Source organism: Rhyacophila brunnea, unplaced genomic scaffold (genome assembly GCF_057557595.1).
Source record: "Rhyacophila brunnea isolate RB1 unplaced genomic scaffold, BYU_Rbru_1.0 scaffold_22, whole genome shotgun sequence".
Taxonomy (NCBI): domain Eukaryota; kingdom Metazoa; phylum Arthropoda; class Insecta; order Trichoptera; family Rhyacophilidae; genus Rhyacophila; species Rhyacophila brunnea.
Window position 1 is genome coordinate 7,919,198 of NW_028232882.1, and position 20,626 is coordinate 7,939,823.

The 20,626-nt window shown below is 34.2% G+C and overlaps 1 protein-coding gene across 1 annotated transcript in view; it reads right to left on the reverse strand.

Moving 5' to 3' along the window:
- Window positions 1-1,061: 1,061 nt before the first annotated feature.
- LOC147070005 (sodium-independent sulfate anion transporter-like) overlaps window positions 1,062-20,626 on the reverse strand; it is a 29,295-nt gene continuing 9,730 nt past the window's right edge. The window contains exons 2-14 of the mRNA XM_085949331.1: window positions 19,390-19,542; window positions 17,275-17,345; window positions 16,193-16,388; window positions 13,587-13,691; window positions 9,733-9,848; window positions 8,280-8,454; window positions 5,536-5,700; window positions 4,867-5,028; window positions 4,604-4,744; window positions 3,772-3,917; window positions 3,433-3,615; window positions 2,000-2,153; window positions 1,062-1,267 (exon numbers count right to left, since the gene is read on the reverse strand). Of these exons, the coding sequence (XP_085805457.1) occupies window positions 1,206-1,267; window positions 2,000-2,153; window positions 3,433-3,615; window positions 3,772-3,917; window positions 4,604-4,744; window positions 4,867-5,028; window positions 5,536-5,700; window positions 8,280-8,454; window positions 9,733-9,848; window positions 13,587-13,691; window positions 16,193-16,388; window positions 17,275-17,345; window positions 19,390-19,542 (1,829 nt within the window). The 3' untranslated portion in view covers window positions 1,062-1,205. The remainder of the gene's footprint in view (window positions 1,268-1,999; window positions 2,154-3,432; window positions 3,616-3,771; window positions 3,918-4,603; window positions 4,745-4,866; window positions 5,029-5,535; window positions 5,701-8,279; window positions 8,455-9,732; window positions 9,849-13,586; window positions 13,692-16,192; window positions 16,389-17,274; window positions 17,346-19,389; window positions 19,543-20,626) is intronic.

Consider the following 20,626-nt stretch of genomic DNA (forward strand, 5'->3'; position numbering starts at 1 on the left):
TGTATGGTTTTGACTTTCATCAGTAAATAATTATAAATACATTTTTCTTACACTCAAAAATTATTAATTTCTTATATCAAATCACAGAAAAAACTGATCGTTAAGTACAAACGTAAGCGGGAAAAATATTCTATGTCCCGCCTACTTTGTTGATGAACTGAAAGCACACTTTAAAGACACTTATGAAACTGGTGCTCATTTACACTTCAGACATCTTGACATGCACTCTCCAAATTGAACAGACCTTAAACAATATGCTGTGCTATATCAATGAACCAATCGATAATAATTGAATCAGGAATCTATACGATTCCGGTATAATCAATTAGAATTAAGAGAATACACTGATTAGGTTGCGTACATCATACGAACTAACAAAAACAGTAATGTCCAGTAATTACGAAAGATGTAACAAGGCAAACTAAAATTTCAGTCGTTAAATGAAGATGCTTATGATATCTTTGGAGGGAGCCAGAATCCATCTTGGATTGTCGTTCTCCTGATAATAATAGCATACTTAAGTAACCATTCGCAATATGTCAAATTCGACAATTCCATCTTATAAATAATCATTATTAGAATATCTTTGTGGTATATTTTTATATTTATACTATGAGAGGTGTTCACAATATATAACACAATAGTGACAATCTCCGTGGAGATCAATACAGAGATCAGTATTAAGAAATGTGGAAAAAATGGTTAATGCATGTAAACAGCATAGGTATTTAAAAAAACACTTTTTACGCTGGTATTGTTTCCATTATAAACCACAATTAAACTATTATTGGATAATGATATATACTTTTGATAAAAACAGGATTTTTTCCAATATCATTTGAAAATTACATAATGCAATAAATAATTTATTAAAACTCAACTTTGTAATAAAATTGCAATAATTGCATGAACATAGTAACACCATGTTTGATTTCTTATTGGTTGAAATGGAGATTGCCACAATTGATTCGATTAAAGAAGGGAGATTGCCGTTTTTGTTTCAGTAAAAAAATTAAACCAATTGCAATGCATGTGTGAGCTATTCTTTTGAGTCTATTATGACGTTCTCATAAAGTATTCCCAAAGTGACATTTACATTTTAATTTTTTTTCATATATTTGGAAACTGCCACTATTGTTTTTGCACCCCTCATATAATTTAGTACTTTAAATTTAAATTTCACTAGGTATTGTATCAATAATTACTCATTCCTCTGTCTCGTAAGTGGTTACAAACGTGCTGGTACCAATACTAATATCACCCGCATCTGGAAAAGAAAAAAAACATATTGACTTAAAATTTTGCTGGCGATATACTTGCGCCAGTAATGTAACTAACTGTGCACCCTTTTACCACACTTAAAGTGAAAATGAACCGTTGAACTAGACTCAGCCGTGTTCTATAGATGGCTCAAGAGAGTATCATCATCATCATCATCAGCCTGAATCCATCCACTGCCGGATGAAGGCCTCTACAACCTGATTCCACTTATCTCAGTCCTGTGCATTGCGTTGCCACGTAATTTCGCAGAACTTAACCATTTCATCGATCCAGAGGCCTCTAGGTCTACCTTGCGGACATTTTGTACCTCTTGGGTACCACTGGATGACTAGATTTGTCCATTCATTGTCCCATATTCGAGCTATGTGTCCAGCCCACTTAAGAGAGTATAAACATGTTATAGCCCCGCAATTTGAGCTTATCTTTATATTATTCTTATCAAGTGTTAGTAAGCAGTACAATGAATGTCTTGGCAATGCGTTTGATAAAGATTTGATTTATTGCTTATTGTTTCAAACCTCCTTCTAAAGGGATATTGTATGATCAGAAAAGAACTTGCAAACTCGGTGTGTTCATCTGGTGTTGGTTGTGTGTTGTGTGTTGGAGATTATGGAGAATAATCTTTGAAGGAGCTGGGGCCCACACCGGGCTGTAGTGCCATTAATAATAATAATAATAATGTACCATTATAATGAAGAGTGAATAAGTAATTACTAACATTTGACTATTTCCTCAAGTTCTTGCTGCTGTACAAAGAGTTTGGACGTGGCAGGGTAGACGCCGAGGAGCACGTCTTGCACCGACGGTAGAAACCGCCACAGGAATACTTGCTGGTTACGCGCTTTCATTTCTTCTAGTAGGACCTTAATATTCTGTAAATAATGTGCTATTAAGTCATTTATTATAATGAATTGATAGAGCTTGGAATGGAGCCCTTTTCGGCGGCGTGTCTTAGTCAGGAGGTGGAGCAAGGTTGGTTCCAATATAATCAATAGCGGATGACTTTATTGATAGCTTGATTTAAAACACAAAAGCCAATAACCAAAAATTAATGCAATGTGATAAAGGTCCTTTTAAATATCCGTGTCCGTTCAGTCGAGGTTTCTGTTTTGGTCCAGCGGTGTGTTTAGACGATCAGTTGTCCGTTCAGTGGAGGTTCAGAATCGGCGTTGTATATTTACATAGTTTTTATCCACTAAAAATGAATATTATTACGTTTTTCTTAGCTCGTATTCTTATTTGTCCGGTACAAATCTTGCAATCGATTTTTAACTAACTTCCCGACTAGCTAGATATTTGAAACTTTTAGAATATATCAGAACACGATGCCAATGCATTTTTTTAATACTTTTAGCCATCTTTAAGTAGAATATTGAATTCATTTTCAGTTAATTCTGTTTTGTATGAAAAGTTATTTCAACACCATTATTGGTTGCTAGGGGTCTGGGGTTCTAGCAACTAAATTATTAATATATACGTGCGTTACTATGGATATTTATATGACATGTCAAAATGACATTTCAGTATTATTTCTATCAAATACAAATTTTTTTGATCGTTTAAGCTAGTCAAGTCAAGTTTATATGATACAACAAAAAATTTTAAGACGTATATAAAAAGTTCTTTTTATCTTGTAATTATTTTTATTCTAATTACTTTCTAAACATATTGTTTGGTGTAATACAGTACCTATATTTGAAGAAACAGTAAGATTTCATTCAAAATTAGAAAAGTAATATTAAAAAAATGCAACATACTAATTTACACGTCAATTTAAGGCAACTCTAAAAACGGATATGAAAACTGATAGAAAACTCATCCTGTCTTGCCTCCGTTTTGGTTTCAGTCGGAGCTCTACAGAAATGAAGACAGATTGCATAGCAAAACTGATCGTTTAAAAACACCTTAAGCATTTGAAGATGTTAAAGATACAGCCTAGTTAATTTCAACGTAATACCTGTGGCTTAATTGGTAAAACACAGTGGATACGGCTTCAAGTCTCGTTGGGAATCATATTTTATTTAAAGATTTTTTCTAGTAGGTATTCAAATTATGTATGTTCAACAAAACTTAACATTAGAATTTGCTAACTAACTCCGTTTACTTGGTTGATTCGGTGATAGATCACTAATAGAATTAAACCTTGATTACCTTTGCTGCTGTAACATCGATTCTTTTGGCCTGACTTCCGTCGATGATGATCATCGATGAGTTATCCTCGTCTCTATGATGTTTGGAAAACATAGCGTCCATGACAGTCCTGGAGAAGTGATCGGCAGAGCAATAGACGAGCCCATCGGAAGGAGATATTATCACCACGTCACGACCGTTCACCTAAAAAAAATTATGAAATACTTTGTTTAATGTAAAAATGAATGTAAATATTAGTGGCAAATACTTGATAGTTAACGATTACCTTGTAAAAATTAATTTATGCATAATAAATATGTAATTATGAAAAACAAATCATTTCTGGGAGTGGTAACAAACCTTGACTATGTCAATTGAAATTTTAGGCCTTGCTGCGACGGCCAGAATCAGGAGAATATTTAAAATAATTCCGATCAAGATTCCAACCTCCAGACCAATCAGAAGGCACGCTATCAACGTGGCGAAGAATGGAAGGAGCTCTATTTCTGAAATAAAATATATACTTAGTGTTAATTAAAATAGTATGATAATTCAAGTTCTAAGGAAAATAGTTTCCTCTTATGATTTCTTTTATTTTGTGAACTGTCAATTCATGGTGGAACTACATTGTATTGTTGTTTTATTAAATTAAAACAATAATCATCTTATGACATAAAAATTGTTTTATAGAGCATCTAATTGTTTTAAAAAATACTGGATTGAATGAATTAAATCTAATACTAGTAAGCACACTTTGTCCACTGCAGAAAACTGCAAGTTTATAAATAAATTTTCATTCGCACAAAAAAATAATAATATAGCATTAAAATGTTAAAAATCGAACAACTGCCATAAATTGTCCAGATTCCAGAGCAAGCCTAGATGGGTAATGTTATACGTAAGCCATTTTGAATTTTACTCATGTCAGGTTATTATCAATCTCTTGTGGCGATTTTTGTCATTCAACTGTTGCATGACAGTTGAAAGTCAATGATAAATGAGAACCATAATATTTCAACAAGGTTGATCAACTCGTAAATTGAATTGAACAAAGTTGAGGTCCTTTATACTTTAGACGATTCAACAATGAACGTGACGACAATGACGTCAGACAGACGGTTGAATGACAAAAATTGCCATGTGGGAATGCAGCATTATTCTATATAAAAACAAGTATGTATGGCATGCTTACTTTTTGACCGCCATAATAATACAACGACTTCGTACTCTATCATGAATATCATTGCGCTGATGATGAGCCCCGCAAGCACAGCCTTTGGGATATAGTAGAAAGCTGACGTTAAAAATCCAAGCGCCATTAAGACCAGAGCACCTGAAGATTTAAAATCAAATATATTATAATTTTATAGTTTCATAAAAAATGAAAACTGTAATTCGAAATGGATTTTGGTCCCAATAGGCCATATAAATCGAAATGAGTATCATTATACCAACCTGTAAAAATTCCCCCTGCTGTGGTCTGTACTCCTGAAGCATTATTGACGACAGTCCTGGTAAAGGACCCCGTGGTTGGCATACTCCTGAAGAATGAACCGAAAATATTGCACAAACCCAGTGCGAGCATCTCTTGTGTTGCGTCCACCATTTTACCATTTGCTGAAAATATACGAGTACATAAAATAAATTCTTCATATTATAATGAACAGGTTTAAATAGAAGCGAATTCATCTACCTAATTCACTATTGAAAATCTAAAATAAATATAATATATAGGTGATAGTGACCTACAAGGAAACCATTGTTTGAAACATGAGCCAAAATATGGTTACATATAACATAAGATTTATAAACCTCAAATACCAGTAGCGAAGGGTGGAGGTAGGCTGTTAAGATCCACCATAAATAGTGCACATTAAACTTTGTTAGTCATATGAATTTGTTTTTATTGAACTAAGACTACAATAAATTTACATGTGGTGTTGGTTAGTTTTTAAAAATCAATTAAGCCTTCCCTAAACCAAACCATAATAGTTTTGATATATTTTGGGCGATACGACAAAATTGGGCACATTCTTTCATTCATACTTATTTGTTTTCGTTGGATTAAGAATGGATTTGCTAATCACCTATTTAATATTAATAAATAATATAATGGATGCTCACAAAATGCCTTAGCGATGGCAATGGCCTCCAAAACCGATATCAAAGATATCGTAAGAATACTGAAGTTCATATTATCCACCATCTCGAGGAAGGTGTACGTAGTATTACCAACTGTCGTTGAAAACGGTGGGGGTTGAAATTCCGGTAATCCTTTTGTTACATCGCCTGAAAGAAAACATAATTAAGCTGATAATTTTTTTTTCTTTCAAGTGCTCATGGCAGATGCCACCAAGATTTTGACGCTGACACATATGTGGGTCTATTCTATAAGACGGCTATCAGTGACTATTGAGGTATTGTAATTGTAAAAATAAGTTGGCCATCTAAACTGTCAAAACTGTCTCTCCTGCTGCCGGCAAAAAAACGAACTATACTCATTTTGTGGTTAACCGATTTTCACTACCTGTCAAATCTTTGACCATGTCCGATCTAATAAGATTCATATGGCCTTCCACAGGGTGGAGGTTTGTATTAACAAATTTAGTTTTTACGAGAAATGGATGTCAGCCACTTGCTCAACCTATTAGGTCCATACTCTGATTCATACACAAATTGAAAAACAATATGTGAACTTGCCAGACCCAGGATTTGAACCTAGGACCCACGACGCTATAGGCCGACTCTTCGCCATCGTGGGCCTGTCAAATGGTACTATAAAATGACAACATTGCGTCTCGCTTACTCTTAAAGAATGAGATTGCAGAGAAAGTCAGCACTTTTATGTGTAAACAGTTATTGTCACGATAGTTTAAAATACGCACGATTGCTCCCAGTAAATCTATGCACGTGTACAGGCGGTATAACGGATATGACACAAAACGAAGAAGATATAAAACAGGTTTGAACCCTAGACACATAGATTTAAAGGCGCGCGGTTTGTTCATTACTCCACTTCCGACATAGTTATCAGTTTAAAAATTAATGTAAAATAATGATTCTAGATTAAAATATATAGAATAGATAATTTTTCAACAAATCAATAACAATTCTTTTGATATCAATCTCAAGTGTTCTCAATCTAATCAAGATTGTAATATCAATGTAAACGGAAATATTATTTATAAACAAGGAAGCATAATTAAGTAAATATATATTATATAATTTATTATGTTATAAAGATTAATGATTCCAACAGATTACAAGTGAAATCAAGATGTATAAATAAAATCAAACAAAAAATATAGAACCTACTTAATTCACATAAATTATATGGATTAAGTAGGCACCTCAATTTTACGTGCCCGGAATTCACGCGTTTCCACTATTTGCGTGTAGTTTCTGTAGTCTCTTTAAACTTTAGTATATTTATTAAAAAAAAAAAATATTTATTTAACTATTTTTTTTATTCAACGAATAATTCACAAAATTTAAGAATGTTACATTCTTCAAAACATTTAATTAAAAATTATTAGCAAGTTCAAGTAAGTTACAACAAAAAATCTTGGAGTGATCCGTGACGTCGGTTAGTAATTAAAGTAATACCTACTTTGATTTAAAATACAAAAGCCGATCGCCAATAGTAGCCAAGAGTATTAAAAACCATTAATAGTTAAAATTTGTCACAATTAAGTATGACTCCTTTAGCATAGTGGTTAATGTGCGTGGGCCGATAACCGAGAGATGCAGGTTCGATTCCTGCGGAGTGTCTTACTTTTTTCAAAAAAGATTTCTTCTATTGGTTATAATATATTTTCTCAGAAGTGTTTTATTATGTATAAATATGTTTAATTCCTGGATTCACATTTTTATTTCCCGCAATTTACGTCTGACATAATGTACCTACATATTCCAAATTCAATTAAAATTATAAATAAAATTTATTTACACATTCATTAAACATTGAAATTTTAAGTTACAGACGCATAAGGCATTTCTTTTTTAAAGTGTCCAAGCTTGCATTCTGACACTACTGCTTTATGGTAGTGAATCATGGCATCTTACGAAGGCTCAAAGCAACCGTATACTGAGTTTCGATAACAAATGTTTGCGATGGATATTGGGTATGCGATGGTTTGACTTTGGGAGTAACGAAGACGAGAGCGGACCAAGCAACCTCTCATCTGCGGATACCAGAAGAGAACTTCTATCTGGTTTGCCTATTCTTCACGCTAACCGGATTCCGGCGTCCTGGAAGGCCGCTGAATACTATCAACAGAGTGAATACGGCGGAGCTACGGGATTCTCACATGACCTGGAATGACGCAAGAAAACTGGCGAGTGACAGGAAATCTTCGGGGTGCCGTGTGGTGTCCACAGGTTACATTTAAATTGTAAATAAAACATTTCACCGTGACAGTGCACCGTTCGTCGTGAGCTTTTTTATCGGAAAGAGATGACCGTATAATAATATACGGTCTCCAATTTAATTAGATTCAATATGAACATTAATTCAATTTTTCAACAAAGCTGATTTTGGCAAAATTCATGAATTCAAGAATGAAAACCTAACCTAACCTAACAAATAATCCAGTATATCGGCTATTTCCAAAATTTGTTTGCTGCTGGCTTCCTATAAACCGACAAGAACCATGTTTTATTTAGACATGAATTTTATGTCAGTACTATACCTACGACCCAAAGAGGTTGGACGGTCTTTAATAAACGGCCATATATTTCCGTTAGAACATTTCACGGTGAAGTGTGATACGGCGAACTGCATACGTACAAGTTTCCGGACACGGTATCCATATGCTCCAACTAAGGGACGAACATGGTTAAAGAAGAAGAAGAGTTTGTATTCAAACCTGTTAATGTGAAAGGCACCAGACCATATTTTTCAAACGCCCAAGCGATTACGCAACCAATTATGACAACAATGGCGTTTCGAGCGAGCGATACGAGCCAATTGAATTTCAGAAGAATGTTTTTGAAAGTCGATGCGCCATCCAAACTCGTTCTGCTGCTCCATCTTCTTAATTCCTGTAATGGAAAACATTCATATAAACTTTACATATAGAAGTAATTTTATTCGTAACCTTCCGGTCCGTGAAAATGACAAATTCCACCAGTTTTAGGTTCAAACTACTTATCAGAACACAGCGCAAGAATACAACAAGTAATTTTATCCAAATATGAAGCTCCTAGTTTCAAAACCCCCCTAAAACGATTTTAGGTAGTTTTGAGAAAAATGGGAAAAACTCTTTAACTCTAAGTATTTATTATTCAATTCATACATTCAAAAGAGTATTTTGGCTTATCCATTTGAGGGGTAATTTGAAAAGCACACCCAACCATTTTAGCGGGTTTTGAAATTTACCCTAATTTTTGATCATACGTATTGACGGTTTTTGGTGTCTTTCAAAGTTCAATCTTTGGCCACCATACAGGTAACAAAAATATCTATCTAAATACATATCAACTCAAAATTTTTCAAAAACCGTTTTAGGGGTATTTGAAACTAGGCGGTCATTTTGACATGTCATATTGATTTCCATAGTAACGCATGTATATATTAATAATTTAGTTGCTAGGACCCCTAGCAACCAATAATGGTGTCGAAATAACTTTTCATACAAAACAGAATTAAATAAAAATGAATTCAATTCTACTTAAAGATGGCTAAAAGTATTAAAAGAATGCATTGGCATCGTGGTCTGATATATTCTAAAAGTTTCAAATGTCTAGCTGGTCGGGAAGTTAGTTAAAAATCGATTCCAAGATTTGTACCGGACAAAGAACCACCGGACAAATAAGAATACAAGCTAAGAAAAACGTTGTAAAAATGAAGATATATACATAATTTTTCATGAAATAGTAATAATAAGCCCACAGCTCACAGTGTGCACGTCATCCATGCTATCCACCCTGCTTCCAGTCAAGTGGGATCTGGCCATAGTGGATCATTTTAGAACCAACTGGATCTCATGTACAGAATTTTGAAAACGATTATGTGGAATTTACAATCTCAGCTCTTCAAAATTATTACTTATTAGTAAAATCATTATAGTTTTCCACGTAATATGGTTATTTCGGCGGCTCTCGTGGTGCAGTGCGCAAGGCTCTGGCCCTCCACCCGAGAGTTCTGGGTTCGATTCCCAGTTAGGACACAATTTTTATGTGTTTTTCTCAAAGCCTGCGTGTTTGTGATAGTTAAAAAATTAATAACAACTACATTGTACGAAAAAAAAGCAAGGACATGGTTATTAATAATTCAAAAAAACATGGTTAATTCAAATAATCATTGTAGGTGACACATACCCTTAGAAGAAGAAGAATAATTATTGTGGAAATTCCCAGCACAGAGTCCCATAACTTTACAGTTTTGAAATACTTTATGAAATTAATCCAAACTTCAAGAAAAGTATTCGATTTTCCTGAAAAAAAAATAACATAATAATATGTATATTTTCTTTACACTATCATTGTGAATTCTAATTAACCAAGAGAATACACTACCCAGTGTTACTGACACATGTCGTGTGTGGCGATGTATATTATTATGTCAGACAGTAATTTAACCTAAAAAAGATCGGTTAATTTTTGTAAATTTGTATTTCACGCATTTCACACTGTGCTCGAATGCAACATTATGGCAGGATCCCAAAAAATAGACGTTCGAACCATTTTCGTTCGGTCCCTTTGCCAGCTAACTAGTTGACTGAAATCAGTCACGAATGGAGCATTGGCGAAACGTTAAGATTTAAAAATCTGACACTTTGTTGATTTATAGGCTACGAGACAGTGGCAAAGGAGGTAAGCTGTGGATGTGGATGGAGGTAGGGATCCGACATAAACAACACTAAAATTTGTCAATCATACTTATTTATTTTCATTAAATTAAGAATAAAAATTGTAGATGGTATTGATTAATTGTTAAAATTCAATTAAGCCCTGTCTAAAGCAAACCATAATGTGCCGGCTAGACGGCAGCGACTTGCCTGAGTGGTATAAAAATACGTAACACTTTTACAGCGCTTTTCGGTTTTCGTGTACAGTTTTCCCGTCCATACACACGGGCTTCCCAATACAATCCAGTTTGCGCAGGTAAGCTTGTCGTAAAGCATGAGCGTCTACCCGGCGCTTAACAGATATTAGATAGACAATATTCCTCTATCTATAAAATAGATAAAATCATGCCATGAAACGATACATAAAGTAATTGATTAGCAGTTTTACACTCATAGCTGACGAAATACATCTTGTGAGATCGCGACTGCATTTAAATTACGTGATATCACTTACCAACCTTGAAATCAAAACACAACTCATAGCTGGCTGTTGTCCATTAGAAGAAAACGAGTAACCGAAATTATATGCCGTTTAATGTCCGTTAAAAATTGAGATTGAGAAATCAAGAATCATTTATATATAATTGCAATCACAAGTGTAAAACATTTTTAATACTTAAAATTGTGATGTAATTAGGCAAGATAACAAATGTAATTAATCCGGTTTCAACAAACATTTTTACGTAGGATTTTTACAGAACACTTCAGCTTAATATGATTAACTTTGAAGATAATCCTTTTTATCTATAATAAATACATCATTTTAATCTAATCGAACATGTCTGGAGTATGTCTCTTGTTTTTGTAACACGTGATATACCTATATTATTATTGGGAAAATTATTGTTAAGAGAGAGTGTAATGCTACTAGCGACAGAAAACTAACGCAATGCAATTCAATATAATAATTTATTAAAGTGTTGTAATTAATCAATATGTATTTATATTCATATTTAAGATAAACTTACAATTAAGAAATAAAATATATATTTTTTTTTAAAAAGTTTCCTGCTATCATTATTGTCATGGTTATATTTATTAATAAAAATAGTAAAACATACATAATTTTGAAAACACTTATATTATAACATTTATAACCAATAGAAAAAATCTTGTTTTGCAAAAACTAAGACACCCAGCAGAAATCGAGCCTGCATCTCTCGGGTGTCGCACCCATGCACATAGACCTCTATGCTATAGGCGTCATACTCAATTGTGACAAATTTTAACTAATGGCTCGTAATACTCTCTGAATCGCTTCCCAGCTTGAGTTACTATTGGCGATCGGCTTTAAATCTAGTGAATTATTCGTTGAATAAAAAAAATACCTAGTTCATTACAAATTATTAGCAAGTTCAAGTAAGTTACAACAAAAAATCTTGGGGTGATTCGTGACATCAGTTAGTAATTAAAGTAATACCTACTTTGATTTAAAATACAAAATCTGAAATGTACATGCCAAATGTACAAAATGTCAAAATGGCGGAATGTGGAGGGTACTGACTTTGAAACTAACTCAGTTTTGTATAACTAATCTATTTTATTTATATCAAATCAACTTTTGAGATAATTACAATGAGGAAAATCAATATTGAGATGAAATATATTAAAACTATGAACTATTCAAAAATCTCTTTGTCATCTACCAACTTATTAATCTACAGTTTTTTAATAAAAATAACCCAGTGGCTCTATTCTATAGACAAGGCAGCTGTCGGCGGCTATGGAGGGTAATTTATAATATTTATGTATTGAGGACGGTTAATTGTTACAATAAGTTAACCGTCTAAACTGTCAAAAATTACTATGTTTTAACAGCCGCTCTCTTGGTGGTGGTAACTTTCAGAGCGAGATAGACAGTTTTGGCAGTTTAGACAGCTAGCTTATTGTAATAATTATAATCCTCAATACATAAATATGATAAACTACCGTTGATAGCCGCCTTGTGTATGGAATCGACCAGGGCCTGAATGGTCTGTAGTGTCAGCTTCAGTAAATATTCAATGAATGCAAATTTTATAATGTTCTTTGATAGGTCCATATTGACTGTATAATTAAAACACTTAAAAATTTTTATTACATCGCATGCTTCAAGTTCAAACCTAGTTGCTCCTAGTAGAATTATCGTAGCGCTGCACTTAGCCTTAAATTGTATTAATATTATCAAAAAATGTAATCACAAATAATTAATGTTTTACGGATCAGATATGATTGAACAAAAATGCTGAAACATAACGATAATCGAGTATGCGGTCTTTATGTACACAAAGAGTCAAAGAGATAAAAATCATAATTGATTGATAAAAGGAATGACTTTCAAAATAATATTTTAAAAGATATTGCTCTCATGAATATTGCCTATAAAGCCATGACTAGCGGGTTCGAATCTCGAATATGACAAAATTTTGGAAGATTGGCAATTATCAAGGTGATCTCAACTTTTGAACAATTGAATGAATGAAAATAAGAGTATCGATGGTTTCATCCATTGGTTTTTAATACAATTATTTCAGAACCAACCCTTCCTCATCCTCCAGCAGTGCTACAAAAGCGATCTATGCACTGCAGGCTTTACATGGCGGGAAATGCGAGACGTGACGCGACCTTGTGCTTAACCTACGCCCCAATGCTGGGGCGTAACAGGATGAAGTAAGTAATTTCAGAAGGTAGTTATAACGAACTTAGAGCCGAGCCACACCGGGCGACTCTGGTCTCGAGACCAGCTGCCGAGACCAGACCGATGTATGCAGTTATATGGACCATGCCACACCTGGTCGCCCAGTACTCGTGCAAGCAAGCATACATCGGTCTGGTCTCAGCGACTGGTCTCGAGACCAGAGTCGCCCGGTGTGGCTCGGCTCTTATAGCGCCTATACGCGTGCATGGATTTACTGGCAGCAATAGTGCGTATTTTAAACTATCGTAACAATAACTGTTTACACGTAAAAGTGCAGACTGTCTCTCAAATCTCATTCTTTAAGAGTGAGAGAGACGCGATGTTGTCATTTTATGGTATTATTTCCTACTATTTGACAGGTAGTGAAAATCGGTCAACCTGAAAATTCGTTCGTAATTCGTTTTTTTGCCGGCAGGTTCGCCACTATCGTTCTACTACGCAGGCGCAGATCGAAAAAATCCTACTGTTGCATGAAAATTCAGAAGCTTCCAAACTTTTTTGATTCATGCATGCAAGCTTGCAACTGCAGGATAATACATGTTTACCCATACATTTTCTTGTTATGGCCGCGATAATACTTACAGTCAACAGTAAATCCATGCATGTGTAAATGGGGTATCATAATAGTAATGAATGTAATGCTATACCTTTAAATCCAAGCAGAGAATGTAACTGAGTAAATCCTATAGTTAATGCAGCAGCCGATGTAAATCCTGTTGTGACGGGCATCGATATAAATTCAATCAGAAAACCTGTAAATGGAAATGACATTATAAATCAATGGTGACTATAAAATACTATTGATACCTTTCTCATAGTGTCTAAGTTGTGTCCCGTTTTCTCTTTTTATATTAGGCTTAAACCTCTTTGAGTACAGCGCATCTTTTCTATACACAAGACTGCTATCGGCCACTACTGGCGATTATCGAGGGTAGTTTTTCATATTATTATATTGAAATATTGTAATTGTTACAATAAAGTTAGCCGTCTAAACAGTCAAAACTATCTATCTCGCTCTAAAATTTAGCACAGCCAAGAGAGGTGCTGTTAAAACAAAGTACTTATTACGTAACAATTACAACTAACTTATTGTAAAAATTATATTACTTTGCCGATAGTGGCCGATAGCAGTCTTGTGTATAGAATAGATGCGCAGGAGTTATTATTAATTAATTATGCAAGTTAAAACCTTCTATGTGATAATTTCGTTAAAATGTTTTTTTTATATTTTCTGTACACATATTTTAGTAAAATACCCTTTTATAGACCACCAAAATTTATATATAATATAGAAACTTTCTATTGTGTCACAAACATGTCTCATTTCAATGATAGCGCCTGTGTACATGCATAGATTTGCGTGCATCAATAATGTGTATTTTAAACAATCGCGATAATAACTGTTTCCACGTAAAAGTGATGACTGTCTCGTCAATCTCATTCTTCAAGCGTAAGCCGAGACGCGATGTTGTCATTTTATGGTACTAATTGACAGGTTGTGAAAATCGGTTAACTTCAAAATGAGCCTCTGCACGGTGTAGTTCGTTTTTTTCTGACAGTTTTGCTACTATCGTTCTACTGCGCAGGCGCAAATATCTCACAAATTCCAACGGTTGTGTGAAAATTCAGAAGCTTCTGAACTTTTTTGATCCATGCATGCAATCTCTCAACTTGCACGATAATACGTGTTTACACATGCATTTTATTATTATGACCACGATAATACATACTGTCAGCAGTAAATCCGTGCACGTGTAAATGGGGTATTATAACGCCTGTACACATGTATGGATTTACTTGCACCATTAATGTGTATTTTAAACTATCACGATAATAACTGTTTACATGTAAAAGTGCTGACTGTCTCGCTAATCTCATTCTTCAAGAGTAAGCGAGACGCGATGTACTCATTTTTTGGTACTATTTGACAGGTCGTGAAAATCGGTTAACCTCAAAATGCGTCTCTGCACAGTGTAGTTCAATTTTTTTCCCCGGCAGGTTTGCCACTATAGGTTTACTGCGCAGGCGCGAAAATCGCACACATCGCGTGATAATTCAGAACCTTCTCAATTTTTTTGATCCATGTATGTAATCTTGCAACTTGCACGATAACACGTATTTACACATGCATTTTCTAGATATGGCTGCTATAATACGTACTGTCAGCAGTAAATCCATGCACGTGTAAATGGGGTATATGATCACTATACTTCAATAAATATTACTATTTTATTAGACCATGTCCGATCCTAATACAATTATATGGGCCTCCACAGGGTGGAGGTTGACTACATTAGTGGTAGTAGAACAAGTTGACCTAACATAATTAGTTTAACAGAACTTATATGTTCCATTGGAAAGAAGAGGAATTCAGCTTGCTTCATGTATGTCAAACTGGCAGTGGTCAAAGTAAATTTTTTGTGTATATCGGTGGTCTCTAGTAGTAAATACAAAATGGTAACTCTATTCTTAAACAGTTCTGTCAAACCAAGGCCTGGACAAAAATAAACTATAAGTGCGAGTGAGAAAGTATTCGGCACCCTTATAATCTCCGCGACATGTGCTAAAGTAAGATAAAAGGTTAACAGATGTGCAGAAGATTTTGTTGTCGGCGTAGTCATAAAATCTTAGTTTGGCTGATAGCTTGTGTCGATAAACGGCGAGCGTGTGTTGCTAAAGTTGCTATTTTTGTATTAAATATAAAGTTAGTGGTAAATATTTTTAGTTAATTCAGTAGAAAAGATGGTGGTGTGTGTTGTATTAAAATGTGGTAGCCGTATTCACAAGTAAGAAGATGGTATTACGTTTCATAGGTAAGTTGATACATGTTCGTGATAATTTATTTGTTTATTATATATTTTAATATCAAGTGACCTAGTGTTTCTTTAAAATAACATTAAGTATGGATATCTTTACCTAATGGTTGCATTTTGACCACTTAAAAATACTATATAACGTAAAAAAAATAGAAAATTATATTTTAATTCTGAGCGTCTAGTGCGAGTCTAGGCGAACACTAGCGAAATGGTCTATGATCTCAAACATTTGTATACGCATACATTCGCGCACCCACAAACCAAACGCACAGCACGCAGCTTCATTTAGCAATGCAATGGGTGGCGTCTAGTGTCTAACATATTTTCTTTTGTATGGTTTTAGGCCTATTGTAATTATTTAGTCATATTAAATCGGTAAATTATGGTCGAATGAACATCTTAGTATAAGCAATTTGTAATAAATAAAATTAAAATACCCAAGTTAAATACTCCAAGAAGGAATATCACGCATCCGCTCAGGAATGTCAACAGGACGGCGAAATCGGGACCGAAACCCTGGACGTACTTCTGCGTCATGAGAGCCAAGATGGCCGTCGGTCCGATGGTCACGTCTTTGCAGCTTCCGAAGAATAGGTACACGAAGCATCCCATGAATCCAGAGTATAAGCCATACTGTCATAAAATACAATAAAAAATAGTTTTATTTTGTTGTCGTTGTTTAGCTATTGTGTGCAAAGTTGTATTGTTTACGAAACAAATATAATTGTAACAGTATATGTGTGAACTATATTTTTTTTAACACTACAACAGCCCATGAAGCCCAATGACAGTAATGTAATTAATAATAGAAGTGATACAATCAGAAACACTCGGGCATTGAGAAAATCACATAAATATATTGTGTCCTCATCGGGATCGAACCCAAAGTCCCCGGATGAAAAGTCAATGCCTTACGCATTGGACTACAATTTTTCAATTAATGATCTGAAAATAAACAATTAATTAATGATATTTTATACTACTCTCTTTAATAGCATGTCATAAGAAACATTGACCATTAGTGACATAAATGGCGGTTTTGGTAATTCCATGTGACTAGAATCACAAAAAAAACTATGACTTACAGTTCACAGGAGGTGGAGCGACAGTGTGCGTATAATTTTTTTCCAGAGGCACAGCTGATCAAATACCGCATTTTTATAATTGGTCCTATCGATCTAAAATTTTCCCTAATCGAAATTTTGTTTATTTCCTGATAAAAATGTAAAAAAACATATGCTGTCTATCTAGGTACTTTCTGAGATAACAAAAAGGCAAACATTTTACTACTTTGCTACCAGATGAACGGTATGCGCTAAGCAATGCCTTGTGACCCATTTGCGAATTCCACACCTCACCATGCCACCTCGTGCAGGCTTTTTCACAAAGATAGCAAAGTATTATAGATGGATGAAGATGGATATAGTCTATCTGGCGAAATATATTACTTGAAACTGTAAAAATATGTTGTTGCGATATTTTAACATTTTTCCTGCATGATAATAATTAATTTAAATACCTGTAGTGGTAATCCAGCCACGCCTGCGTATGCAATTCCTTGAGGAATAGCTGTCAATCCAACACTGATACCTTAGAAAAAATTAATAAAATGTTACTTTTTATAGTATTATTACATTTTATGTATAAATATATCTACTAGAAAAAATCCTAGGAAAATAATTGAACTAAGTAGAATTCAAACCAAATAATACAAAATTAATGGGAATTGTCTTGCCCTACCGAGTGTGGTACAACAGGGTACAGATCTCAAGTGTGAAAAAATATGGGATAAATTGAACGTATTAAAGAATACGTTATTTTCAATAGTTACATTTGTCTCATAATGTCGCATTAAAGTTTGTCACTAAAATATAATGTGCATTCAATATTATTTGTGGACAGTTGGCGCGCTTTGTGTCCCAAGGTGTTTTATAGCTAAAAGTAATGAAGCGAAAACGAAATACTCGATTCATTCCAAAATGGCATCAAGCGAACACAGAAATCACAGAAACAGCAACCAAGAACCACAAAACAACACTTTGTTTATTACAATCAGTATGTACTATCAAATATGATGTGGACTGCAGGAACATCTATTTAACCAGTTTGTTTTCAATTATTCAAAATGACAGTAAATATTACGACAGTACTGAGGGGCTCGATGCACATGCGTGGCGTGTGCGCATCACGCGTCATCCGCAGTGATCAAAAAATGATCCAAAATAGAACAAGTTCAACTTCATTCACTTTTGATTCCGGATGATCACTTTCGATGATGAATGTGCGTTTACACCACTGCGGATGCTTCCTCCACGATGATTGTCAAAAGTGAACCATGTAAACGGGACATAACTTTGTAATTTAAAACAAGTGAGTAGTGATATTAGAAGAAGTAAGACCTCCAAAGAGTCTACGTTATATTAAGAGATTTTTTGAAGAGGTATAATTATTAGCAATTCCTCTAATCCATTGGGTCGTTGCTCTGGAGCAAACCAGTGGCGAAGGCTGTTAAGAGTCGACATAAATAGTGCACTCTAAACTTTTTCAGTCATACTTATTTGTTTTTATTGAACTAAGAATACAATTTTCAGATGGTGCTGCTTAGTTTTTTAAATTCAATTAAACCCTACGTAAACCAAATCATAATAGTTTATGTATGCTATGGGCGATCTGACGAAAATAGTGCACACTTATTCAGTCATACTTATTTGTTTTCGTTGAATTAGGAATACATAATAAATATTACAGATGGTGTTGGTTAGTTTTTTTTTTAATTCATTAAACCCTGCCTTAAAAACCATAATTGATAAAAATATTCGGTACTGTTTGGTTATCAGGAATACAGCGGAAAACACATTTTGAAAATAGCCGATAAACTGGATTATTTGTTAGGTTAACCTAACCAAACCTAACCTAAGCAAACCTAACCTAACCTAACCTAACCTAAACTAACAATAATCCAGTATATCGGGTATTTTCAAAATGTGTTTTCCGCTGTATTCCTGATAACCGAACAGTACCAAATATTCTTCTACCTATAAAATATCCCAAATTATGTATGGTTTAATGGCATAATTTTCAATAATTTATAGATAAACAAATATTTTTTTACTATGTCGTGGATTAGGTAGGGTTTAATTGAATTTTAAAAACTAACAAACACCATCTACATTATTATTGTAGTCTTAATTCAAAAGAAACATTTATACGTTTGACTGACAAAGTTTAGTGTGCACTATTTATGTCGGATCTTAACAGCCTATCCCCACCCTTCGCCACTGGAGCAAACACAAAAAAACAATAAGTATTAATACTATCGACCGATGGTACTTGATGGAATTTTAATTTAAATTCTAATAGATTTAAGTTTTGTACTATTCCATTTGAGTAATTGAGTTGAAAACAAAAACACAACATTTTTTGTTAGTCAAATATTTTTATTTTTCGTAGGTACTTATGTAATTGTTTGTGAATGTTTGTTACAATATTTAACAAACATAAAAAATCGTATTGTGATTTCTTTTAATAATATCTTGTCTTTCCACCAATAAATAGCATTAACTAAAAATAATTCCAGTCATTGTTTACTTGATTATATGATTAATAATTATAACAAAAGCTTTCATCCACTTACCCGCTATAATATCCTGCACCAGCAAGTCACCGCGGTATTTGGGCAGCCATTCCACGATCGGGATCCTTTTCTTGACGGTCTGCAGTGTGAACACATCCCGAAAATTGTATCTGAACCAACCGGTAGCAGTATGCATCTCAGGTAATGCCGCCCCTGCGGAGAATGTTCAATTAACTACAAATCACAATTACAACATGTGCGGAGGTACATCAAGATAATCTTAACTGGAGATAAGAGACAATGTCACCTTGTAAGCTTAGGATATGTTATCAGAAATCTGGAAAACTTTATTAAGATAAATCACTTTTGAATAGACATAACTTCAATTCTTTCGAGTAGTTTGTTTATTGACATGTTCAATACCTCTATTGGGACGAACAACTTTTTTTTAATTTCTAAAATTTTTATACTTAGAAATAAATAATATTACATCATCATCATAAATATAAACTCAGGCGTAAATGTGAACTCTGCCATTCTTGGTGGTGTTGGCTTGTGTGTCTCTGATAATTACCTTAGGAATCGAGGGCATCCGTTGTTTGTTCTCCCACGGTGCAGAACTAACCTGCCATTAGTAATGCCAATTGGGAGGGCAATAACCATGTTTAATGAAATCGCTTCGGATATTGATATATTCCACTTACGTGAAGGTGAATTTACGTGGACGTTGTTTTATAAGTTTTTAAGATAGGGTCTATCACAGTTCACTCTGTGTGCTTCCATCTACTTTTACTTTGTTATTTTATTTTATTTCTTTTCTTATTTTATTACCTATTGTATTATTAACTCACACTTCTCGGTATTTTAATTTTTTTAAATTATGAACACTTATTTTATGTCATGTCGTGAACGCTTTGAATTTATAATTTGTTATGTTCATTATATGTAAAATAAATAAATTTGATTTGATTTGATCATCAGCCTGAATCTATCCACTGCTGGATGAAGGCCTCTCTAAGTTGATTCCGCTTCTCTCGGTCCTGTGAATTGCGTTGCCACGTACTTCCGCAGAACTTTATCATTTCATCGATCCAGCGGCCTCTAGGTCTACCTGAGGACGCCTTGTATCTCTTGGATACCCTGGATGGAAGGTAAATGGTAGTATACCTTTATATATATTTTTCCCTGTGTTATATTTAAGGCCGTACATCAGTTGAGGCACGGTCTAAAAAGATCGTTGCTAGGCGATGTGCGGATTGTGGGTCGCGGGTGCAAATGACGCCTGTCAAACGAAATA